At 41.4% G+C, this 27,386-nt stretch overlaps 1 protein-coding gene across 1 annotated transcript in view; it reads left to right on the forward strand.

Annotated features, from left to right (window-relative positions):
* Positions 1 to 27,386, forward strand: part of NELL1 (neural EGFL like 1) — a 560,206-nt gene that overhangs the window by 39,989 nt on the left and 492,831 nt on the right. Inside the window, exon 3 of the mRNA XM_056851927.1 lies at positions 23,418 to 23,568. Within this exon, the coding sequence (XP_056707905.1) occupies positions 23,418 to 23,568 (151 nt within the window). The remainder of the gene's footprint in view (positions 1 to 23,417; positions 23,569 to 27,386) is intronic.

A 27,386-nucleotide genomic window follows, 5' to 3' on the forward strand; every position in this document is an offset into this window, starting at 1 on the left:
TTAAAACTGAAAGGAGACAGGGAGATTTTGGGTTAGAAGGGGAAGAATGAGGTATGGTCCTATCCCACTTATACAGCTTACTGCCCAGCTTCAATGGGCTGCAGAGAGTCCTCCCACTCCTCCACAGGGGCCAGCATAGGGTTGCCAGCTCTGGGTTGGGAAATACTTGGAGATTTTTGGGGTGGAGCCTGAGAAGGGTGGGGTTTGGGGAGGGGAGGGATTTCAATGCCATAGAGTCCAATTGCCAAAGCGGCCATTTTCTCCAGGTGAACCGATCTCTATCGGCTGGAGATCAGTTGTAATAGCAGGAGATCTCCAGCTAGTACCTGGAGGTTGGCTAATCTCCTGTTCAAGAATAAATATCTCAACACGCAGCCACTTATAATTCTTTTGTTATTTTTATATTTTTCTCATGCCTTCATTTATAAACAGTATCAGTTAGTAATTGCTTAATGTTAAAAGTAACAAGGTATAGCAGAAAAGATAAATTTGTGGGCATTGTACAGGGTAGACAGTCCAGTGTTCATGGTTAATGGAATTAACACACGTTTCAGCAATATATTTTGTAGTTACCACCATCATTTATGTGATGTATCTTTCTTTCACTGGCCCACAAACACTATGTGTGTGTCATATATATATACAGAGACAGACAGAAACACACACACACAGAGGCAATGTGAATTATAGGGCTGTGATTCTATTGAGTGATTCTAATGATGCCATAAATCAAGGGAATGAAGTTTGAATTGCTAAAATCCCAAGATGGAATGCAAGCTCTTTTATTTAGTATGTGTTTGTTTGTGTCTTTAAATAGAATACATGGGTCTGAATCTCAAATAAATCCAGTGCAGTGGCTAAGAAGGGCTGTTTGTTTCCTGCGTGTTCCAGTCGAATTTGGACAGGTTGGGGCTTTTGTTGCTGTTGTCACTTTTCCTTGAATTACTAAACTGTTGGCAGAGCATGTTATGAGCCAAAGTTTATTTGAGGCCCTTGTATGAAAAATGTATGCCTTGATCTTGTGTGCCAGTACAGTGTCACAAACCATAATGTTAGATTGGTGTTCAAGAGACGTTAAGTTTGCATCAGGCCTTTGTCTAGGAAGATGCCCCAGTTGGCCTGATTATTAGTTACTGCTACCCATTTAAGACTTGGGACAAACCTTGATCCGTCTCAGACACAGCTCAGTCCTAAGTGGGAGGGGAGGGCTTTGGAGGCAGCATGACCCCAGCGCTGGCGTAGATGCCACTTGCGCCAGCTAAATGGGCATTTACGCAGGTTCAGGGCCACTCATGCTGGCACTGGGGAGTGGCGCAGCAGCGCCTCACATGGCCACCAAAACAGCCAATGGGACAGCATATCTCTAGCACAGGGGCCAGCGCCAAAGGGGGCAGTCCTGAGGATTTGTCTGTCTGCTTCAATTGGTGTCTTTTGCCACCAAGTGAAGACTTCTTTGTTTTGTCTGGCATACCCCCCAAAAGTGGTTACGGGCTCTCCTTCGATTGTTGTTTATGTGTTTTAATTGAATTATTTTATACTTTTAACTGTATTTTAATTGCTCAAATGTTTGTTTTAATGTTTGCTGCCTTGTGGACCCTGATAGGGTGGAAAGGCATCATTAAAATGTGTTTAAATAATACTACTAAACGCTCCTAACCACCTCTGCCTCCTGTGTCTTTGTGGTCAGAGAAGCATCCAGAAGCATCCCCAAACTGACAGCTTGCTCTTTGAGGTGCTCAGCAGAACCATCAATGATCATTAGTCATAAGTAAGGTAGGAAATGACAGCAGTGGTCCAAAACGATATCTCCCGGTGGTGGTTAGTACGGGATTAAGCACCGAGTATTACGTTACGTTTTCTCCGTATGTTTACATATTTTCTACTCATTTTCCTAGAATGTTCAGGATACATTTATACAAGGAGCTATTTTTATTTTGGGGATATGTGTGTTCCTTAATTCACTCTGCCCTGAAAACAGTGCTTTGAAATAAATCAGAGAAAGCTCCCTTTATTTGGTCAAGAACTTTTTTTCCATACTCCCCTCCCCAAGGCTCTCTGCAGGTTCCATGGTTCCCACTGGTCTTCCATGGTGGGCTGTTGTTGTGCACTGGAGTTTCTGTACAGATTCTTCCTTGTAACTTGGGACTTCTGACATTTTATAGTGGTATAGCAGTGGCTCATTTTCAAGCAAAGAAGCCACTGAGCCTCACAAACGGATTACTTCTCAATTGCTGTAGCTCTTGCCCTAAAACATTTGGGGCTGAGAATTTTCTGGCCTCAAGAATGTTCCAGAACTCAAGTTGTTGTGAAAAGGCGGAATGTATATTTATAGAGGAAATGTTTTTTCGTGTTTATGTCAGCACGGTGAAAGAAAATGCATTACTGATGTCTAATAAAATCTTTGAGGTTTTTTTAATTTGCAAATATGATGGAATTTTTGTATCTCTTGTAGGATTCTCCCCCCCCCCCACACACAAACGTTTTCTTTCTCTGTACTTGCTTTTCTCATTTTACTAGTCACTTCTAAAGCAAGCTAGCTTTCTAATATGTCCCGGTTGACGGCATCCCCTTTAAATAATAGGCATAAAAATAGTTAGAAGCTATTATGCAGTATTACAAGTTGCAGACATATATAATCAAGGCATAATGTGGTAACCAAAGCTTGGCAATTTCCTGTGGTGAAAATAAAGCACTGTCTTGAACTTCTCGGAGAGAATAAAAATTAAATGCTTCTTGTGAGGCATCAACCTGCTTCTTATCTGCTAAAAATTCAGATTAATTTGCCACCTGAAGCGATATCTGTAGCACTGAGGAAAATAGCTCTTTCTGTGTTTTTTTTTTACTTCTGCTACATTCCTACATAAGAGCCCCATGGTGCAGAGTGGGAAGCTGCAGTACTGCAGTCCAAGCTCTGCTCATGACCTGAGTTCGATCCCAACGGAAGTTGGTTTCAGGTAGCCAGCTCAAGGTTGACTCAGCCTTCCATCCTTCCGAGGTTGGTCAAATGAGTACCCAGCTTGCTGGGGGTAAAGGGACGATGACTGGGGAAGGCACTGGCAAACCACCCCGTAAACAAAGTCTGCCTAGGAAACGTCGGAATGACCCGGTGCTTGCACAGGAGACCTGTACCTTTACCTACATTCCTACATATTTTGTTATATCAAGTTGTCTGTAGTTTGTTATAGCCTGGTCCACTGTAATGTAGTTGAAGAAGCTTGAATTGGGAGAACTAGATACTTAACCGACTTCACAGGGCTATTCTAAAGATAACCTCATCAAGACCATCCTGCTTTCTTTGGAGAAAGGATGGAAGTAGGGTTGCCAACCTCCAGGTGGTGGCTGGAGATATCCCGCTATTACAACTGATCTCCAGGCGATAGAGCACCTCGAGAAAATGGCCGCTTTGGAAGGTGGACTCTATGGCATTATATCCCATTGAAGTCCCTCCCCTCCCTAAACCCCTCCGTGCTCAGGCTCCACCCCCAAAATCTCCAGGTATTTCCCAACTGTTGGTGTGGCAACCACCAAACAAGCAGCTGGGATGGGAGCAGAACAATAGGTCAGGTACCTTTAAAAAGTGACGCACTGGGAAATCCAAACAGTTGACATGATGGGAAATGAGCACTCTCATAATCCTTTGCAAAACAATTCATGAGGCAGTGACCCAAGCAACTGACACAATTGCACCTAGGTGTCCCCTCTCAGGTTTGGCAGCCCCTTGGTTTAGTGATGGGCTGCAGATGATGAAAAGTCAGGGGAGATAGCTAAAGCGACAATGGAGAAAGTCTCAGGATGAATCTGACATGGGCTGGAGTTCATTTTAAAGCCTACTCTGTGATGGTTGCAGAGAAATATTATTTCTCTACCACTATTTCATCTTACATTGTAGACCTGCAGCACTCTTCTGGCCTATTGGGGTCCAACCTCTGCAGCCCATTGCAGTCATTTTGCTGAACCCTTTGCAGGTAAAATCTTCAGATAATATCTCTCACATATGCTTGACTTGGACTCTACATTAGCAGCAACAGGATTGTATAGTCCCAGAGTCCTGTTTACGTGGCTTAATTACCATTCTCTTACCTTTTTTGTGTGTTCCATAAAGTCGCAGCTGACTTATGGCGTCCATGTAGGATTTTTCAAGGCAAGAGATGTTCAGAGGTGGTTTACCATCGCCTGCCTCTGCGTCACAACCCTGGTGTTCCTTGGAGGTCATCCATCTAAATATTAGCCAGGGTCTACCATGTTTAACACACATGAACACATGAAGCTGCCTTATACTGAATCAGACCCTTGGTCCATCAAAGTCAGTATTGTCTACTCAGACCGGCAGCGGCTTTCCAGGGTCTCAGGTAGAGGTCTTTCACATTACCTACTTGCCTGGTCTCTTTAACTGGAGATCCCAAGGACTGAACCTGGGACCTTCTGCATGCTAAGAAGCAAAGGGGAGGGGCTGTGGCTCAGTGGTAGAGCCACAGCCCCTCCCCTTTGCTTCTTATTTAAGCTTCTGAGATCTTGCAAGATCAGGGTGGCCTGGGGCTATCCAGGTCAGGGCAGTCTCTCAACATCTCGCTGATAACCTGTCTATTGCCTATATTATCTTTAAAAAAAAATCTTTAGGAATAGGTTATTGAAAGGTTGCATTTTTCATTGTACTCTACTTGTTTTCTTCTATGAATGAAAATTTTGACCAAGCTTCAGTTTGGGTGGACCGTAGATTTGTGTAGATCATTAATTAATCAGGGTTCTATTTTAATGAATGTTATAAAGCCATCACAATATCTGTGTTTGATTTGTGTATGAGTTTCTTCTGGTCTTAAATATCAGTGATGCTATTTCAAATGCTTTTAACTCTCAGCAAATCAGGGCAATCCAATGGGACAGTTTGCTTTCTAGTTCGTTTGCCACTGTCATTGTTTTGAAATGCATTGATTCAAGAGAGGAAACAGTAAACATTATTTCTTGTATTTTTGCTAAAGGGAAGATATGCGAAAAGGAGGGGAGGACACATGAGGTGGTCCTGTTTAGAAGAAAGCCTGTGTTTAGAAACAAAGGCCTTCATGAAGCAAAGAAGCGGTTAGTACACAGATCACGTTTACCGTTACGGATGGACCTTCAGCAGCGGAAGAGATCAAACTTGTCATATTTTATTCATGCGTTCGGAGTATACTTTGGTGAATTAAGAAACGTGATGTTCCAAATTTGTAATTATGATGTCTTAAAAGTTAGGCTTCATATAGTTTTATTACATTTTTAAAAAGTTCTTTGATTTCTCAAAAACATAGGATTCTAGCAATGTATTTTTTAAATTTGTATTTGGAAAAGTATGAGTGTGTGCGTGTTTGTGTGTGTGTGTGTGGGGGAACAGACAGATACATCCAACTCTGTGTTAATACAATTTCATTTGTGCAAGCATACATTTGAAGTATTTCAGGATGTCGTATGTCTGAATATTATCATAATTATTATTTAGTATTTTATGATCCCACTTCTCCTCCTCCTCATTCGTCATTCTTCATAATAATTCTGTGATGTAGATGAGGCAGAGAGGGGCTGTGGCTCAGTGGTAGAGCATCTGCTTGGCATGCAGAAGGTCCCAGGTTCAATCCTTGGCATCTTCAGTTAAAGGGACTAGGCAGGTAGGTGATGTGAAAGACCCCTGCCTGAGACCCTGGAGAGCCACTGCCGGTCTGAGTAGACAATACTGACTTTGATGGACCAAGGGTCTGATTCAGTATAAGGCAGCTTCATGTGTTCAATGTGACTTTTGCACTCTTCAAGCTTCATCACAGGGAAGGGATTTGAACTCTGGTCTCCTAGGCTGGCTTTGAGCATTGTTCAAAGAAAAGAATATACAGAATTATAGAATTAAATATGTTTAAAAACAAAACATCAGAAGGTAGACAAAGTCAGTAATGAAAGATCTTCATGTTTTGCTGAAGTACAAAAAGGTAGTAAATAAAACAAACCAGTCTGATTTCAATTGTATGTCTTTGGTACTGTTGTTCATAGTATAAGGTGATTTCCCAAGTTTATAATCATTGAAAAAACAAACAAAACTTGTTTATATATGCTGCTAACAATCCCCAGCAGCTAAAGAAAGTTTATACCTGGTTGGTGAATCAGAACATTTGTATTGATTTAAGTCCTAATTGATTTGCTGTTACTTAATTTTTTTTTTTTTTTTTGCTGCTTACAACATTCCAGATGCCAGAATTCTGACTGGATATACCAGCTCAGATGCTGCTGCTTCCAATAGTCTAGGGCTGCCAATTCTCCGTTAGGAAATTCGTGGGGATTTGGGGGTGGAGCCTGGAAAGGGCTGGGTTTGGGGAGGGAAGGGACCTTGGTTGGGGTATAAAGCCATGGTCTTTGCATAGGTATAATAAAGCATTTCACCATGTGAAATTGCATTCTGAAACATATTCTCCCTGCTGTTCAATTAGTACTTCTAAAAAGATAAATTTAACTTGCAAGTCGGGCTGCTGAGAGCCACCATGGGTCCCCGGACAAAGATTCCATCTGGGCTGCCCCAGATGATCCTGACCAAACCAAATATCATAACAGAACAAATTACTTGGCCGGCTGTTACCACGCATTTGTAATAAGAAGAGGATCTGCATGTCCATCTGTCTGTCCATTTGTAGCATGCATAACTCATCAGAAAATAAAGCTAGCAGTCTCAAAATTGGCCACCAGCTTCAGGATGATCATGGGAGTTCCAGGACCCAAAATAGAAGGAATAGTAATATCTTGACCCAGCTTATCTCCAGACCCATCCCATACTATTTGCAATGGAAGCTAAGCTTGTGTAGCTTTGAAAGTTTTGGACTAGTATCTGGGAAAACCAGCTTCGAATCTCCATTCAGCCATGGAAGCTTGATTGATGATCTTGGACCCGTCACACACTCTCAGCCTAACCTACCTCACAGCTCGTGATGGGTAGCTGTGTTAGTCTGTTATTAGTAGTAAGCTCATACCCTGCCAGAAATTTTGTTAGTGCTTAAGGTGCTACTGGACTCTTGCTCATTTTTACTACCTCACAGGATTGCTGTGAGGATAAAATGGAATAAAGGAGAACAGTGTGAGTTGCTTTGGGTCCCTATTGAGGAGAAAGGTGGGGTATAAATAAAGTAAATAAATAAATATGTTCTAACTTGTGTTCCTTATTTGTTATCACTGAGGCAGATTAACTAACATTTATCATGCATGTAAAGGGTGGAGGAGGGAGCATCCTTTACTGCTTTGATAGATTATGGAGAAATATTAACTCCCCCCTTCTATCATAATCTTAACAAAGGTTTGCTACTATTGAGTTATGCATGCCACAGGTGAGTTATGCATTCCACAAATACTACTATTAAATACGTTCCAAGTTGCCAACCAGGTTGGATGAGAAGGAGCTGAGTCTGAAAAATAACCGGGGTGGGGGGAGAAAAACTGGAAGTGGGGATAGACAAATGGCAACATGGCAGATCATGAAAGGAAGAGAGCAAAACAGGAGGAGAAAAGTGTGGGAAAGAGTTAGAGAAGTGTAGGAAAAGATAATGAACTTTAAAAACTGTTTTTGCTACCACACACTAATGGGGCAGCCCCTTTGCAAAATCTGGCTGTGCAGGAGCTGTGCAGAACTGAAGGAAGAAGGAAGCCATGGACAGCTGGCAATAACAGGCTGCATCCTGGCTGCATCCTGGTAATCACTGTAACTTGTCCTGGCTGGTCTTGCCTTGCTCCCATGCTGGCTTGGCTGATGGGTTTAACAGGGTCTGAGAAGCAAGGGTTTCCCTCAACCTTGTAATAAACTTTGCGAAAAAGCTGAGCCGGCAGAGTCAGGTACTACTTTTTACTGTCCGCTTCCTGCCCTGCTCCCCTAGTGGCTGGGGTCAGAACTGCATTAGAATAAAAAAATGCTTTCCATGAATACAGCATGATGCTGGCTTCAGGGTTCCTTCTCCTGACTTGAGCCTCCTGAATTTTGTCCCCCCCCCCCGTCCTGCCCTCTCTAAGGAGCCCTGCTTACAAGTTGATTGGCCTTTAGTATAAGACACACAGAGAGAATACAGTAGCCAGACAGGCAAATCTTTGTAAATGTGAACATATGATTGGGGAAATGTACTTTTGTGTGAAATCTGAGGATTTGTTTCCATAGGTTGTCTTTTTTTTTTTAAAGTATCAACCACTAGTAATGCTGAAGGCCTCCTTATCTCAGAGCTTCTCATAAATGTATTTGCAAATGCAATATGTTGAATCGTACTTTTTGGGAGGATAATCTTAAAATCTTTAGTTTTATGGAGCTGTAACTTCAGATTTATCTGAAAATGTCCTTTAGAGAGGAAAATGTCGGTTAGACTGGCCTTGGCAAAGTTTTCAGCGTCTCGTTATTTAGTATGACATTAATGTTTATCATAATCGAAATTAGATCTCTAAAATGGACAGTGCTTCTGCAGGAAGGATAGTAAATCTGTAATGAGTCTTACAAATCATTTTCTTCTCCCAGTGCGCTCTGCATATTGCTGTTGGTTTGCTGATTTCTCTTCTTTTCATTGCTCTCCACTATTAAGTGTGTGTGTGTGTTTAAAAAAAAACACTATTCTTGTACAAAGGTGGAAAACAATAGTGGCAACATTATTCAGGGAGAGATAAAAACACAACACCTTCTGGGTAATAGCAGTAAATGGTGGAGAAAGTCCTTGCAATAAGTGACTCCTGAACTAATTAGTTAACAAGGCGTGTAATTTGATTAGCGAACATGATTTAAGAGCAGATGATGTGCTTTTAGTGGTACTGTGGCGTCTCCAGCGTTTCAGCTGGCAAAGGAATAAACATCAAGTGTAAGAGATCAACTAGTTGGTTCAGCTCAGGATCCTCTTGATTTCTCTGTTCGGGATATGGGAAAATCCACCACTAACGCGAATGACATGATTATCCCAAAGCATATGCTATCGTTTTCAATTTTTCTGTTGAATACAGACGGTTATATAACGCAGTGCGGTAAAACGAATATAAAAATGTCTGCACAAATAGGTTGTAGAACTGAGCGTACTTTTGACTTGCCACTCTAAAAGCCTAAAGAGAAATGATAGGAATATTTTAGACTCTGTATGTGCACAATTCAGACTGTAACAGACTTACACATTTCTCTACTGTGGCACGATATGAAACAAAAATAGGCCTTAATAGAAATCCATGCAATACCTCGGTCAATGGGCTTGCCTTATGTGGGCAAAGCTATTGCTAGTTGCTGTGTTGACATGCCAATGTATACCATATGCTTGTTTCAGTACAGTCGGAATTGAGATGTTATGCGCTGGACATAAGAAACATAATTTTTAAAAAAGTAGGAGAGGGACAGAAAAGCAAATGAGAGTAACTAAGGATACACTGCTGTCAGAGGTGACTAGGCTAGGATCCAGACCTGCCTTGCATTTTTCTAATCTGGAATCACGGCCATCTGTCGCTAACAGTTTGCACAAAAGTTGAAGCAAAGGGCTAGAATTTGGAGCAGAGAAAAGTGAAGGTTCTGCCCATCAGACCTAACAAGGGCATTGGGCTGGATCCCATGTAGTTACACCAAGTTTGAACAATCCAGGGACCTCATACTGCTGGACAGTCTGAAGGACTGACCCACATCTGTATTCCCACGTTTACCCATGGTAGATTCCTGGGTACAAAAAGTCCTGGATAGTGTGCTATAAGGTACTCTATTCATGCCCTGGAGCTTCTAGAATCACTTATCTATGCAGCCAGCATGGTTAAGAGCAGTGGACTCTAATCTGGAGAACCGGGTTGGTTTCCCCACTCCTCCACATGAAGCTGGCTGGGTGACCTTGGGCTAGTCACAGTTCTTTTCAAGTTGTCTCAGCCTCACCTACCTCACAAGGTGTCTGTTGTGGGGAGAGGAAGGGAAGCAGGTTGTAAGTCGCTTTGAGATTCCTTAAAAGGCATATAAAAACCAACTCTTCTTCTTCTTCATAAGAGAGCAAAAGGGTCTTTTAAAAATATATATGCAAGGTCCAGGTAGAAACAGACGAATTTATCATATTCTGCTACATAAAATTATTTGGATCAGTAAGTAGTGCACACGTGGTGGGGGGATTTCATTACTCCCAAATGCTATCTCCACTTTCTCTGAATTCCCCTTGCGATGTCTCGCATTTCCTCAGCCATCATGGGAAACCTCATAGAAAAGAGGCTCATGCATCGGGTGTGTGTGGGGGTTTGTCTGCCTCTGAAGTTGGAAATCGAAGTTTCTTATTGCTGCTGCCTTTGTTGTCTCATTTTTATGCTGCCAGGGCTCCGAGTTTTATTGTTTTTTAATTGGTTTTTTTTGCCAGTGTGTAATTTTATGTTTCAAGAGCTTTATAGGTATGAACCAAAGAGAGTTAATTAGATGGATCAATTCCTTAAAGAGAATCACACTTTGTGAAGGTGGAATGAGAAGGAATGCATTTTGACTCCATCCGATTTCTTAGTCCCAGCGCTTACTTTTCCATCTATTCTTGAAAATGTTCCAAATGCATTTGCAGCATTTCTCCTTTAGCAATTTATGCTATTTTCAGTAATTAGGTTAGTTTGTTAAGGTGGTCAGTCATAAATTGTTTTGTTTGTGTGAACATATCGGGATGACAGCAGCGCTTAATGTGTAAGAGAAAACATCCAGATAGTACTTGCATATTCAAGATGAAAGTGTATATTGTAATATGCTTTCCCACCCCTCTTCTAACACTGTCTTTGTTGCAATGTCATGAGATCTTACCTTTTGAAACATTTGTTGTTCACCCCGGTAATTGCTCCATCCTCTAATTTAATGAAAACTCATTACACCGAAACAATAATTAAAATGAGACATCATCTTGATAGGAGGTTTGCATATTAAAATCACAGAGCATTTCAGTGCTGGCGGATCTTATGTGTGTGAATCAGCGTTGGAAGCAACATATATGAAAATGATTTATGGCAGTAATAATAAATTACAAAGTACTGCTGTTCAACATGATGCCCTATGTTTATTATTTAACAGATCTTTGCAGCGATAGCAGTGTTGAACTCATAAAGCATTTGAAAAATCTCCTGAGCTGGAACATCCTTCGTTTAGGTCTGCTTCAAACAATATATTTTTTTGTACTTACACATGTTTACAGACGAAGCTGCCTTGTACTGAATCAGACCACTGGTCCATCAAAGTCAGTATTGCCTATTCAGATGGGCAGCGGCTCTTCAGGATCTTATGCAGAGGTCTTTCACATCACCTACTGCCAGATTCTTTAATAAGAGATGCTGGGGATTGAACCTGAGACCCTGTGCATGACAAGCAGAGGCTCTTCCACTGAGCCACAGCCTCTCCCCACAGCCTACTATTTGAGTAGTACCTCTGGCTACAAAATAGGCATGACACAGGTGTCATTTGAATTGCACACAGCTGTATTTTTTAGACATCATTCTCTTTACAATACAGTCGAGGAGGGGCCCAGTTGTTGATTTGTGTATTTTAGAACCAAGCATCTAAAAATACTCTTGTTTACAGTACAAATGAGACTCATGGTGAAAATCTTTTGTACTCAGTATCTGAATGTAAAATTATCATCGTGTGAAGTAGTCTTCAGAGCCAGAAGATGGAAAAGAATGTATTTAGCTACTTTGTTTTAATAGACTTCAGTGCCTGCTGCTACTTAATTCTTGGAGTTTTGTCAGATGCTCTTCAAAAGTCAGGTATAGGTATGTGTCAACTGTCCTGATGGGTGTGACATCTGTGCAGATTTGGGGATTTAGTGTCATTGTCCTGTGCTTGAAACCCAAGGTTTCCTACTGAAGCTTTGGAAAGCTGTTGAGCTCTAAAAATCATGGGAAATTTTACTGTTGCCTTCAGTGCAGGTTGAATAGGTTTTCTTTAGGCCTGATAACATCAAGAGCCAGCATGGTGGAGTGGTTAAGGTGTTGGATTAGGACCTGGGAAACCCAGGTTCAACTCCCCACTCATACCATGGAAGTTTGCTGGGTGACCTTAGGCCAGTCACACTCTCTCGGTCTCGATCCTGGCAAGTATTTGGATGGGAGACCTCCAAGGAATACCAGGGGTGTGATGTGGAAGCAGGCAATGACAGGGTTGTGATGTGGAAGCAGGCAATGACAAACCACCTCTGAACCCTATGCGGTCGCCATAAGCTGTGACTGGATAGCAAACACACACACACACACACACACACACACACACACACACACACACACACACTGAGGCCCAAGGTTTCTTGCCCACAAACTCTGAACTTGTCACTGTGTGGAACTAAATGTGGTGAGACATAGGATCAGCACTGCCTCAACAACTTCAGCAGGAAAATTAGTCATCCAGTGAAGCAAAAGAAAGATCAGTTTTGAGCAAAAATTTTAAGTTGACTGACGCACACCTTCCATCTTGTCATGTCTCCATTCAAGAAGTTTGATGTGATAGTTGAGAAGATCAAGGCATAACCCATGAACCAATTCTTAACATTTCTAGGTTCATTGTTTTAATATGGTTATCACTGTTTGTCCACCCCCCCCCCCAAGAAAACACAGTTTTGAGGAATTATCTCATGTGTTTGTGGGAATACTGAAGAAGAAACTAGAAAATACTGGAAAGGAATTGGTGGACAAATCGCCATTATTCCTGCAAGTGGTGAATAACCATAGGCAGCTGGCACTCCCCATGCGTGAGTTCATAAGGACACCAGAAGGCTTGCGACTTCTATGTTACGACTGTATGATGAGCTCCTCTATGTGGTTGTTATTGGTTAATTTTTACATTTGCAGCAATTTGTATAAATCGTGATAGTTCCACTCTGCCACATTTTTAATAATCTTGTGGACATTGGTATCTCTGAATTCTGTTTCCCTTTTCTTGACATTGTAATTGGCTCTGAACAACCACTGCAGCACTATGCATATTAACACAGGATGCTGGCAAACTTAGATCTCAGTATATCTTCTAAGCCTATAGTGCCATGTCATCACACAATCACCTTACTGCCATTGTGTGGGCCATTGCCTAGATTTTGGGAGCTCTTTTTAGCCAAGCATTAGAGCCAAGCCAATTAAGCTTGGAGTGGTAGGCGGTGGAAACCAAGTAGCTTCCTTGCACTTGTGCTATTGTAGTGTGGATTTGGGCTGGAATTGGAAAGTGGGCCATATTTATTTGTTTCGTGGATTTAAAAACAACAGCCTTCCTTTCTTCCTTGGAGTGCAGGATGGTGCTCATAATTCTCTCCATTTTATTTTATCCTCTCAACATCCCTGTGAGGAAAGTTAGGCCCAAGTCACCCAGTGAATTTCATAGCAAGTGAAGCTTGCTTCATGACACATGCCTGGAATAACGGTTTCTTGACCATACTTGGCAATAACACTAAATGATCAGAATCAGACTTGATCATTAAGGAAGGGCCTTCCTGTCATTAGCTACAGTATAAATTACTTGGAAAAAATTCCACTTGAACCAGTGACTATAATTCCACATAGGTGGTTTAGGTTTGCAGTGAGGTGATATGATCACTTGCTTCCTAGCATTTAAATTGGTAGCATGCTGAGGCAGAACTTCTGGATTTACCTTAGAGGTACTGTGGTTTTATTAATTACCAGAGCTAGGAGGATGGAGCTTAATTTCATAAGTACTGGACTGTTCGATGTCAGCTAGTGTTGTAAGTGTGCACAACATATAAATTCTTTAAATCCCAATTCTTCTGGGATCTTCACTCACCAGGACTGTAAGAGTAAGACTAGTTGTGCAGTTCACCCTTTCCAATCCCTATAATTTGTAGGGTGGGCCACACTGCAGTTTGCATCTGTCACAGTCTCAGTCCTACTTTTAAGAGGTCATGCCAACACATGCTTCAAAAAGCAAATAGTGATTCTCTGTTGGTGTTTTGGGTAGTGGGTGTTTTGGGTCAATACGAATGGATTTCCATGGTTTTGTAGGCTGTGGGCTCAGTTGAGTTTTCTCTCATCTTTTGGGGGCTTTCTTTGGTTGGCAGATGAGGCAAGACTAAACCCATTCTTCAACATCCTTCATCATACCAATCCCAAAAAATATTTCTGATACTAATGAAGCATCATTTCACATCCCTGACGATCTTCCACTTCATTTAAATTTAGTTTCAGAGGGTAGCCATGTTGGTCTGCAGTAGAACAGTTATATTTGAGACCAGTAACACCTTAGTGACCAACAGAAGTTTGGGGGTTTAAACATTCGAGAGTCAGAGCTCCCATTCCCAGACACAACAGTACTGTGTGTGATGAAAGGAGCTCTGACTCTCGAAAGCTTTGACCCTGAAACTCATGTTTGTCTCTAAGGTGCTACTGGACTCAAATCTCACTGTACATTTAAATTGTTACTTTGGCTGCTAGGAGGAGTAGAGAAAGTTCTACTAAGGAGCCTTCTTAATAAGAAGAGCCCATAAATAAGTATGCAGACATTCCCCTCTTCCCCCTCTTGATTGTCATTCCTATATGTATTTCAGACAGGCAAGGCTGCCCTTATACTGGCCTTTTAAGTGTTTGTAGAAATTCCTGAAGAGCCACAATCTGCCCTGAGAAGCTGCAGGTAAAATCCTTCAGCATCACCCTTTAAAAACACTGCCGAGTACTGTGCTGGCTTCTAGGGGTGTGCAAAAATATTAGGTTGTTTTGTTTGGATTTGGGTGTATTGTGTGGGTTAAGTGCCATCAAGTTGCTTCTGACTCATGGTGACCCTATGAATTAATGTCCTCCCAAATGTCCTATCATTAACAGCCTTGCTCACATCTTGCAAACTTAGGGCTGTGGCTTCCTTTATAGAGTCATTCCATGACTCATGATGGGTCTTCCTTTTTTCCTGCTGCCTTCAACTTTTCCTAGTATGATTGTCTTTTCCAGTGACTCATCTTCTCATAATGTGTCCAAAGTACAATAGCCGCAGTTTAGTCATTTTAGCTTCTAGGGTCAGTTCAGGCTTGATTTGATCTAGGACCCACTGATTTGCCTTTTTGGCCCCAAAATATCAGTATTCATGATATCCCCAAATTGCAACATCAATATAGTATTCGGATTCAGGTGTTCTTCAGGAATCTAAATTTTTCTGGGTGACTGGGGAGTTGTTTTTGAAGACACAGGCACCAGCAGCCATTTTACAATTTTGCTGCCTGTTTAAATAACCCGTAAATTTCAAGTAGATTGGACCAAGGGGTCCAATTCTATGGCCCCCTGAACAGCGTGCTCCCAGCTGTCCTCTGCTATTTCCTATGGAGGAGGGAAAAACAACAACCCCAAGCAGCTTTCAGGCAAAAGCCATGCCTACAAGCAGCATCACTCATCAAACCATGCCTCCCATGAAAGAACCAACACAACAAGCCCAACAGAACCATTTGCAGAATCCAGTAATCCCAGTAGAACCAGAAGCCAATGTGCCAAGCCCAACAGAACCAATTTCAAACCAGAGAATCTCTGCAGTGGAAACTCAAGGTGGGGGATTTTGCAAGCCCAGAAGAATGAATGGCAATGTATAGAATGCCCAGAAGAACCCATTGTCAGTTTGTCAGTGCAAGCTCAACAAAAGTAGTCAAATCAGAGACTCTCTAGAGTGGAAACTCAAGTTGGGGGATTTTGCAAGCCCAGAAGAATGAATGGCAGTGTACAGAATATCCAGCTGAACCCAGTGCCAGTCTCTCAGTGCAAGCTCAACATGACTTATGTGCATCCGGAGAATCACTAACAGCATTCCATATCCAAGCGGGAGGAGGGGGGCAAGGGTTGCAAGCCCAGCAGAACCAATGACAATGTACAGAATGCCCAGGAGAACCCAGTGCCAGTCTGTCAGTTCAAGCTCAAAAGGAGGACTAATGTGCATCCAGACAGAGAAGAGGACATCCAAGCACTGAGAGAGCAGCAATGTAAGTACAGCAAAAGCAACACAAAGCAACACTTGGAAAGGAAAAAAAAACACACTTCCTGAAACTGACAAAAAAACCTGAAACTGACAGATGCAGCCCTTTAAACTCCCCCTAGGCACAAAAACAAAGGCAAAGCAAGGGGAGGGAGAGGAAAAACAGTCCCCGGGAGCCTGCAAATGCTGGCTCCTGTTCTTCCCAAAAGTGCCAAATATTTACAGGATTTTTCAGGACCATTTTTTTTCAGTTTCCTGGAAATATTTGGGAGAGCTGAAAATGGCTGAAAAATACTGCTGAGGAATTTTAAAGTATATTTTTGGCTTGTTTTCACCTGAATGCACACCCCTGTTGCCTTCTGATTGTTCCACACATTTATAGACACCAAAAGCTCAAAGTCAGCCAGTTGCTCACTGATTCCAGGCCCATCTGAGTAACCAGTAAATTTCTTCTCAGAAGACATCAGAGGGCTTTTGCTACTACCAGTTGTAACACACTTGTTGAAGTAAGCCAAATTTAATAAAGGTTTTCAAGTGGTCTGCACAGCGTCCAGCACAGGTCTTAAAACAGCTGCCCCAAATCACACTCGAAACAATATAGAACCATACCAAACCCTCAGATGTTCAACAGCACCAACTATCAACAGGAAGGGCTTATATAACCATTACAATGCCTGCTGTAACCAGTACATAGAAGCTGTGATTTTACAGTGAAGCAATGTGTCCAATATCAACGAACAGATGAACAGCCTGTTGAACTGCTTGTCGAAAAATCACGTCCTGTTGCGACTGGTGAATAGGACATGAGCTGAATCAGAAGGTGCTTCCCCACCCCTAATCATTTGTTGTCCTTTTCAGGAGAGAAATGAAGAAATCAGCCTGGGTGAGGGCACTGGGCCTGTTGTACAGCTATAGGCTGCTTCTGCACTTAGTAATTTTTTCCCCTATATAGTCAACCAACCTCAATATTTTCTTGATTTATCTGACATATTGCTCGAGTTGTTATGCTCAGCGTGGCATCTGGGTTAATCAGTAGTCTTACTTGCTGTTGTAGGAGGTGTTAAAAAGGCAACTATCATCCTATCAATTAGCCTTCACTTTAAAGAGCCCTGCTGGGATTCATCCAAACAGTGATAAAACAGTACTTTTTATACTTAACACACAGAAACACAATCTTTGCACCTTATGTGCTAAGGCTTCCTGTGCATTCTGGGGCAGCTATAGTTGATCTAAAGTGCTGATCTGGACAAAAAGTGGCATGATTATATTTTATAATAAAAGTTGCCTTGGGAATGTTGCTTTTGCTGATGTAAATATAAACCTCATTCTGGAGAATCTTGAATAGCCCCTTCTTTGATGCAGAGGATGGGACCACATTGCTTGTTGAAATGAGTATGGTAAGCCGCTTACCACTCACCTGGCTCTTATTTCAGGAACATAGTGATTTGATTAAAATAACTCCTGGCATTTCAGATTAAAGAAAAAGAAGCCACCTTAGCAGCAGTTGTGAAAGGGAGGTCTTTATTTCTTTGTCTGTTCTGCTGATCTTGCATTATCATTCCAATGGAAAAAAGTCATATTTTACTGAAGATGACTCGCTAAAGTAATACTCTATATTATCTACAAAAGCGGCATTTTATTATGAGGTGACAATAATTTTCAATGGATAATAGAAACACTATCTTTTTTCCCCTTCATGCTGCTGTCTTTATTTTTTTGTAAGGACTTGAGGCTTAAAGTAAGTCCTGGAGCATTATTCAAATGCCACTTGAATTCTCCAAAGTCAATGCAACTGAACTAGTTCAAGTTGCCATGGAGCCACACTTTAATGTATAGCCCTGGCAGTGTGTCTGAACTGTGCTTTTCTATAGTTTGAGTGGTACATAAGAGTGAGCTGAGAGCATAACTGTATTTCATGTTCCTTAAAAAGCATCTATGTTGAGATTCTTCCAGAAGTTAAAATAATTATGCAAAAACTAAAGATGCTGAAAATAAGCAGATTTTTTTTTTTTAAAGAAGAAGTGAAATAGCTTAGAGAGAAGGACACAAAAAGAAGGAAGATATTTTACCAAACATCTAGGAATGCATTTGACTGTGTGGAAGAAAATGGTCTAACATACAGCTTCCGGAGTATTAACTGGAGATTATGGTATGAAGCATATAACACTGCTGTAGGGCACAAGTCAAAGTACAGTTTTTGACCCCAAAATTGGCCTTACAGGATAACTTGAGGATCACCTTCTTCCCATTCCTTCAGGTCATCATCAGAGCCTGTGCTTTGTCTCTGTCCTCACCCCCACTGAAATGTGGTTGGTGATTACATGAGGCAGACCTTTTTTGTAAAGGTGTGCAGGATATTTTTTCCCTATCAAGTCACATCTGACTTATGGCGACCCGTAGGGTTTTCAAGGCATGAGACGTTGGGAGGTGGTTTGCCATTGTCTGCCTCTGCGTCATGACCCTGGTATTCCTTGGAATACCATCTAAATACTAGCCAGGCTGAGAGTGTTGGTTTTGTCCATTAAAGCCCCACATGGCTTGGGACTGGGGTATCTGAAGGACTGTCTTCTCCCATGCATTCCTGCCTGGGAATTAAAATTGTGGGGATATGCCCTTTTGACTGCCCTACAAATTAAAGATGCTCGTTTGGTGAGTGTTCCTTTTTTTGGCAGCCCCAGTTCCTTTTTTTGGCAGCCCCACAAAGTATACATGAAATGTATATAATTTATACATAAATGTATAATTTATTGACACATGAATACGATTAAAAATGCAGGAAACCTACAGGAAATTTACAAAAATAGTAAATGGAGCAAAAATAAAGAAACTGCAGAGTTCCAAAGCGGTGCTCTACAGAGAAGGGATCCCCCACGAATGGATTTCATGGCACCCCTTCGCTCTCCTTCCCTCCCAAACAAAGAGCAAATCCTGGCTTTCCTCCAACAAATTGAAGGAGGATGTACTTCAGAAGAACCTCTGCATTTGCATACATAACATCTGCAGAAGAAACATACCAAACATCAACACCGGCAACGAAAATGGGCAGACCAGAACCATGCTAAACGACCAGCTATGAAAACAAAATGGAAAAAGGCAATGTTTGTCCATCCTTAGTAATAGGTAGTGAATGTGATATTAATTGACGTTAAAATAGTACAGTGTTTCCTGGAACAGGTTCTTTCAAAGCTGATTTCCCTTGCAATATATATAACGTGGTAGTTCAGAAAGGCAGTATAGTACTATTTATGCTCTAGAATTTTGGAACACTAATCTATTCTGTGGTAATATCATGTTTCTGTGCTTAGTCTATGTAATTTTAACAATGTATGTGCTAAAGTGACACAATTTTGCACTACTAAAACTTGCTTTTGGGCACAATTAACTGTGAATTTTGCTGCTCAAGCTCCATTGAAATGACTGAGAGCTGTGTGATACACTGAGAACCTGTTTCAGAGCTTTACATTTATAGTTTGCACTTCTGAATCATTGTAGAAACTTGGAAACAGCCTGGGGCTGAAAGACTTGGAGGTGGGTTGCAGTTGGGACAGCAGGTGTGAGGAGAGGCAAATAGAATGTAAAGAAGAAGCTGGGTCAGGAGGGAGGTGCCAATATAGTTGGGCATAGGCTAAGCCCACATCTGGAATGGTCCATTGTTAGGACCCTCCACAGGACATTTCTCCCTTCCACGTTCTTCTAACAAGTGATTGGAGACATTGAAACAAATGAGCAGTTCTTCATTTTGTTCTGTTATTGCTCACCAGTCCCACCATAAATTCCACAGATACCAGAAAATATTATTTCTAGGTGAGACTCTTAGGGCCATAGCTTCTAAACTTCTGTTTTGTTTTGTTTTTAAAATAGAAAATTGTCTTTTAACATGACTTAAACATAAAATATACTGGTGATGTGAATGTGTAAGATTTCCAGGATTTTTGTCAGTACATTACACTTCTTTCCCTTCAGTGGTGGATTTTTTTTTTTTTTACAAAGGTGTGCTTTGGTTATCCATGGGCCTCTCAGGAGGTGTACAAACATACATGTAAATCAGGACCCACTGTGGTTTTCTCCTGCTGTTTGATTCTTGCTTCCTCTACCTTGCGACGAATTTGCAGATGTGCTAGCTAGTGAGTGGAATGCTGATGCAGTAGTCCAACTTGCCTTCCCACCATGACTTCAGGGTGTTTTTAAAAGCATGCCCACCTGTACATACAAATCAATAGATGTGGAGTTGTCTCCTTTTTATTCCTGTTTTATTTTTTTTAATAGTTTGTTCATAAAAATGGATAGTCAACAATGAATATATACATAATCTAAAAATAAAGAATCACATAGACTGTCTTCACACATGCCAAATAATGCACTTTCAATCCACTTTCAATGCACTTTTGCAGCTAGATTTTACTGTGGGAAATGGCAAAATCCACTTGCAAACGATCATTAAAGTGCATTGAAAGTGGATTGAAAGTGCATTATTCAGTATGTGTGAAAGCGCCCATAATAACATAAAGTCACATAATTTTTTTCCATTTTAAAGAGAGAAAATCAGATGGGGGAAAAGTTGAAAAACTGCTTTGGAAATTAGGGTGGTCATGTATTAGTGGTTTCTATTTATGAACAGCAGCCTTCTGCTATAAGCATGCAGATATTATTTACCCTGAATTTAGTCCTAGGAAATATGGTGTGTTTCCATATTGGGTTTACCCTTCAGATCAGCTACATCTTTACATAATGTAAGTTGTTTGTATTTCATGTATTTAGACAACGTATATGCCTGCTCTCCAGAGAGATGACTTAGACTTGAGAATCACACTTGAGAAAACATGTTACCATACATATTTTTATATTGTTAAAAGTGGGAGGGTAAACTTGCCATCCTACCTATCTGGTAAATGTAAATTTCACTACCATTGGGATGGGGAAGAACCCTCTTGCATGTATCTTGTACAAAAGTTAACATGATGTCAGGGAATGCTTTGATCATGCAGAAAGAGTTCCCCATGATTTCAAGCAGACATCTGAACAGTGACAGACATTTGCAATGTATGCATTGACATTCCCTAAAGCTAGGCTTTAAAAAGAGTTAAGTTATTTTATGACCAACCATAACATTAGTACCTATCCAAGCGAAACAAAGCTTAATAATTAGGGTAATCAAATCTGGTGATTAATGAATTGTGCTGTTTAGAACAAGCAGGGAGGAGAGGTTTCTGTCCCTTCCATGGCAGAATAATTTGGTGGGGGAACTGTTTGTTAGTGGAATTGCTATATGGTACTTAATAAGATATCAAACCAACCTGTTACGATGCATTTTATCTCCCCATGACAAATGAGGTGTAACTCAGCCTCTGGTTAATTTATGTATAACTTGCCGGGGGGGGGGGGCGCTAACCAAAAATACATGCAGGGTAGGAATAGGAGGAGGTAGGAATTCCTTGGGTAGGAATAGGAAGCTTTTCTGGTGCTGCTTCTTTCTCCTAGTTCCTGTGTGACCCTTAGATTTAGAGACCTTTGTATGATATCTGAAAGCTATTAGAGTAGCTAGATTCCTTAACGCAGATTCAACTCCACAGTGATTATACTACATAAGGGATATTCACTGTTTTAAATGATTATAACTAGACATCTCTATGCTGCATGAATTGTTTAGATGGCGGGAGTGACAGGTGAATTATAGGCACTTGCAACAGCTGCATACCTTAGATTAACAGTGTTTTCTGTGGGGTTCATCTCCCTCATAGCAGCCCCTTCTTTTTATTTGGAAGCATCAGTTCTCATTGTTTCCCCCCCCCCATGAATGTAGCCAAAAGGCCTTTCCCTGCTGCTGCCCCCACTAGGAGTATTCAAAGGTACACTGCCTCTAAGCACTTAGTAATCACACCTAGAAGCTCTTTGTAGTTCTCTCCTCCTTCACTATTTTCTGTACTCCCCTTTTAAAATAATCTAAAAGAGTCATGTGGCACTAAAGGCCACATGTTAATTATGTTGCTTGAAGAAGTGTAGCATACTGTTCATCTTGAATTTATTGCCCATCAACTTCGTTGGGTGCCCACAAGTTCTTGTAGTATGGGATAGGGAGAAGAAATTCTCTCATTCACCAGTGGGAGGTTTTTGGGACAGAGCCTGAGGAGGGCGAGGTTTGGGGGGGAGGGACTTCAATGCCATAGAGACCAATTGCCAAAGCGTCCATTTTCTCCAGGTGATCTGATCTCTATTGCCTGGAGATCAGTTTTAATAGCAGATGATCTCCAGCCGCTACCTTAAGGTTGGCAACCCTAGGCTTAGGTGACCTCACTTTGTCTATAGATTCATCAAGGTGGCTGCCAAGTTTTCCTGCCTAGCTCATTTTTTTAAAAATCCAATTTGTCTGTTTATTTGAAAGCTTTAAAAAAGCAATCAGCCACAGAAGATTTTATTCATTTATTCATTTAACTTCAGATAGACGGCTCTAATTCTGGTGTGAGTTGCCACCAACAAGTGGCCTACCAAAACGTGGGGTGACCACTTGCCATGTTTTGCACTGAGGGATGTTCCTTATTCAGCTCAGAATTTCACTTTTACAAATTAAAAACATTACTGCCTTTTTCAAGAGGGAGCATACTTTTTTTTAAAGTTAGTAATGGAATTCTGGAACAGAAACCTGCACAAACCTGCACAAATCCCCAAAACATGTAATACAGCTGGAGTTTTGAGAGCCAAAAAACAGCAGTGCTGGATGAAAGATGGCAATTTATTCTCTCTAATATAGTTGTCACCATCTGCCGTCACTTCATTTTCACAATTTCTTCTCTTTTTCCTAATGACAATGGTATAAACTAACAAGGCCTGACGGAGATGTGATTTGAAAGTGAGCAGTGGTGTGTGGAGTTTTTCTCTGCTTGGGCAGCAAGTGGGTGCCCATCTCTGAAGCACAGATTCTGGTCTCATAAATGTTTCATGAACTACCTATTTAAACTCTGAAGTCCCAGGAATGATGGTTGTTCCTGCAAACATGTTTTGTGTGTGCCTGTGTATTGAATGAGATGCATTTGGGAGGCACCGATGTATCCATAGGGTATTTCTAGCAATAACACATTTCTGTCCCCTCATGGTACAAGGACAAGTTCTTGCAGTTATGTTATTGCAGAAGACAGTTTTCAAATTGAAATTGGACTTAGCAAGTGACTCTGGGAATAGTCAGTCTTTCTGAATTTGGAAGCCTATTATCTGGTTGCAATACAGTTCCTGAATCAGCAGTGTAATCTGCTGATAGCAGATCTGAATGGCTCGGCATCTCCCGTCAGAGACTCTGTCAGAAAATCACCACCTGTCCGATTGTGAACTTGTCAGTGTGACAAATGGGGCACAGATAAAGATAGTGTTTTCTGTATTCCCACTGCATGATTGCAATAGTAGCATATAGTATTCAAGTCTCTCAGAATGAAGAATGTGTCTCTAGGAGACATAAAAAATGAAAGTATTTTCTTACTCTTTCAGATGTAAACATTTTTACAGTATGTCTGTTCCCCTCCTCTTTTTTTCAATTGAACTTTCTTAGATGTAGACAGAGAAATCCACGCAGCGCCCCACACAAATGAGAAGTTAATTCAGCTCTTCCGGAATAAAAGTGAATTCACGTTTCTAGCTACTCTACAACAGCGTGCATCAACGTCAGGAGTCATTCTATCTATACGAGAACTGGAACACAGGTAAGGGAAAACTGGCTTGTGTTAAATCTTCTCTCACACCAGTGGCACAGACAGTGGGTCAGTTCACGTGCAATGCAAACCTGTGATAGTTTGGTGCCACAGGAATAGGTTTTGGGCTTGTACTCCAACTGCTTCTCAAACCTCTTGAATGTCTCAATTCGTTTAGCTGTGTGCTCTTGCATCCAGACTGATGTACCGATCTGAGATTGTATTCCAAGCTAGGATGGCTTGCCATAACGGTTTGGAGGGCCAGAGCAAGCCATATTTTTTATATTCTCAGATTCATCAGCACATTATGGTTTGTGCTAAATTGGAAATGACTAAATTAAACGGAGCATATGAAAAGAGGAAACAGGTATGCACAAGGCAATGTCAAAACATGATTTGGGAGGGGCTGTGGCTCAGTGGTAGAGCATCTGCTTGGCATGCAGAAGGTCCCAGGTTCAATCCTTGGCATCTCCAGCTGAAGGGACTAGGCAAGTAGGTGACGTGAAAGACCTCTGCCTGAGAAGGCACCAACTGAAGGCATTTCCAATATGTAGCATGCTGCTACTACAGCATGCTCACGGCAGCTGTCAGTGGGCGTGGGTGTTCAGATGAATGGAATGTATTCTTGCAGGGCAATGGCTTTAGACCACTTATGCTGAAGTGTGTTGGTAAAAATAGCCATGCTATCACCCACTGGAAGAATGCTTCAGAGTGGAGTACAAAACCATTCTTAGTCTATAAAAAGATTTCACATTAGCTTTGATGACTTTGCCACCTTACCTAGGAGCTGCTACCTTTGGATCATCCTTCAATTCCTCATGCATGCCTTCTGGTTCACTTCTTCATGGATCTTACATTTATGAGGATTGAACTGGCCTGTGATTCTTGCTTCACTATGTTTTATTTCTTTTAAAAGTAGTTTCTGTAGTCCTTGAAGCCCAGCAATTAGGTCCTTATTAGATTGTATACCCCAAGTGACTTCTCTACAGCGTTTGGCTTAATTAGCTCTTCCTAGTGAAAAAAAAAATAACATACAATGTATAAGGTTTTTTATTTTATCAGAAAGGGAGGCGGAATACTTTTTAAAAAAATAAACAACGGACCTTATAGTTTCCTCAAAAGGAAATCAGAGCAAGTCATCATATGATGAAGTGTGTCTTCCATGGGTTTTGTATTTGATGTTGCAAAGGAAGCACAGTGTCAAATAGTCCAAAGTGTGGGGCGCTTTTGCTTTGAACACTTTTCATCGTTTTGAATAACATCTCACTGTGCCTAGCTGAACGAATCAATTAATATAATGTGCCCAGGTGGCAACAGGCAATGGTCGTAAAGGCATTCAATTGGACACAAAGATTCAATTGAAAACAAGGGATTTAGGCTTAGTTGTCACAGAGGACTGATTAGGTATTTAAAAGGTTTCTATCCTGCCATTCCACTCTGTATGAGTTTCTGTGCCATTTAGAAAAGAGATCTAAAAGTACGGCAAGTTAACCACGTGTGCACACATGGCTGGTGGACAGTAGGGGTGTGCTAGTCCATGTATCTTGTTTTATCTGGCCAAGGGACGCAAATAAACTATCTATCTGTCATCTATCTATCTATCTATCTATCTATCTATCTATCTATCTATCTATCTATCTATCTATCTATCTATCTATCTATCTATCTATCTATCTATCTATCTATCTATCTATCATCTGTAGGGGTGTGCATTTGGCTGAAACTGAGGCAAACACGTACCCTGAAAATACATTATTGGTATTTTGGGGGGTATATTTTGGCTCTGCCACATATTTCCAGGATTTTTCAGAAAACCAAAACTGATGGCCCTGAAAATTCCTGAAAGTATTCAGCAGGTTAGGGAAGATCAAGAGCCAGTGTTTGCAGGCTCCTGGGGAATGTTTCTTCCTTTCCCCTCTTTGACTTGCAGTCTCAAGTTGCCTTTGTTCTTCTGCCTCCCGGGAGTTTAAAGAGCTGCTTCTGTCAGTTTCAGGAGGGGTTTTGTATGTGCAAGTTTTACAGTGCTGTGTGTTCCCTTCGCTGTTATACTGTTACAATGCTCACTCAGTGTCAAGAAGTTGAGGTCTCTCAATTTCTTGGATTGCATGATTTTTTGGTTCAGGCCTGGGAGGCCTATGAATTTTGTGTTATTGGGATTTTAGACCAGAAAAATAAGTTTCCTTTTGAAAACTGCTTCTGTGGAGAGGGTAAGCCCCAGCTGGTGCTAGTTAACCTCTCCCCTTTTTGGAATGCAAGGCCATGCATTGCCATAGTAACCAATTAGTCAGCCATCATGACGATGTCCAGGTGCAGGTAGTTCTGCAGGCTTCCTCACCTGAACACATCTCTGAGTGAGTCAGCAATTCTGACCAAGCGATTAATTAACAGCTAAGTGCTTGCGTTTTCTCAATTGGCCTCTATGAGCTCATGCCACTGAGAAAACGAATATAAGGACAAACCAATCCTTGAAAAAACTATGCACGCTTTGGGGTGCACAGCAGGAAGGCTGTGCTGGCTGCATCACAACCCATTTGATTTTGGCCCTATGGGGAAACTCTGGTCAAGCTGACCTGCTTGGAGAAACCTTTGGACAACCTTTTGAAACTCTTGAATACTGGAAGCATCTTTGGAAGTTGGTAACTATAAACCTGATGCAAGAAACCTTTGCCAATCTTTTTGAACCAAAAAGGCTTTTTGAATGTATTAAGTAGCTAAGCTAAATAGTTTATTGTTTTCTTGCTTAACACTTCATGACTTTTCTTTCCTGTAAACCAGCTTGAATCTTATAAATAAATTGTTAGCCTTTAAATGGCTTGTGTCTGTGATTTTGGGATTCCAAGCCTAAACTCTAAGTGCCTTGTTTGAGTGTAAAAACCACCTACCAAAAACCTAAGACATTTTAGGAGTGTAATCTTTCCCTGGCAGGCCTCTACCTTGCAGGGTAAGCGTTGCACTCAATTTTGGAGTGAGTTGGGAGAGGATTGCCCTTATCTTCCCCCTGGAGCTCAATCTTTTGAAAGAGCTGGTGGCAGCTACTCCTTGGACTTGGGGCGAAAGCCTGGAGTTCAAGGTTTTGTCTTTTGGAAAACTTTTGACCAAACCAAAGCAGCCTCCAACTGGTGGAGACAGGTTGGGGAGCTCTTTGACACTCAGTGCTCGAATTTTTTTCTCAGTCTGGATGCACATTAGTCCTTCTATTGAGCTCGTACTGGCAGGCTGGCAATGGGTTGTCCTGGGAATTCTGTACAATGAAATTGGTACTGCTGGGCTTGCCAACTACACTCCCCTGCCCTTTGGATATGGAATGTTGCCAGTGATTCTCTGGATACACATTAGTCCTGTCAGGCACAGGGTTCTGCTGGGAATTCTATGTTGCCATTCCTATCTCTGGGCTTGCAACCCCCCCCCCCACACACCCCATCAAAATTTTCAGGTCCAATATACCCAATTATCCGAATCCTCCCCCCATTTTTGCACACCCCTAGTGGACAGATATTTTAGTCTCTTCTCCATAGTCCTCAAGGTTTTCCTGCCATTGGTTCTCTGGTGGTTGTTCTTGCTTTTTTGCCCTGCTCCGCAGGGTAGAATGCGGTCAAAATGGAGACCTTGGCAGCTTCCCTCCACTTCTGATTCCATCAGCAGTGGCAGTTAAGAGCTGAAGTAAAGAGTTGTCAGTTGAGACTGAGCTCCGCCATCATGAGGCGAAAAACATTTCCCAAGATTGTTGATTTTATGGTATTTTAATAGCACATTGTGGACAGGTAGGCTGCAAATGTTTTAAATAAATAAGGGGAGGGTGAGATGGAAAATCTGTGCCTGGATTGTAGTTT

Source organism: Euleptes europaea, chromosome 6 (genome assembly GCF_029931775.1).
Source record: "Euleptes europaea isolate rEulEur1 chromosome 6, rEulEur1.hap1, whole genome shotgun sequence".
Taxonomy (NCBI): Eukaryota; Metazoa; Chordata; class Lepidosauria; order Squamata; family Sphaerodactylidae; genus Euleptes; species Euleptes europaea.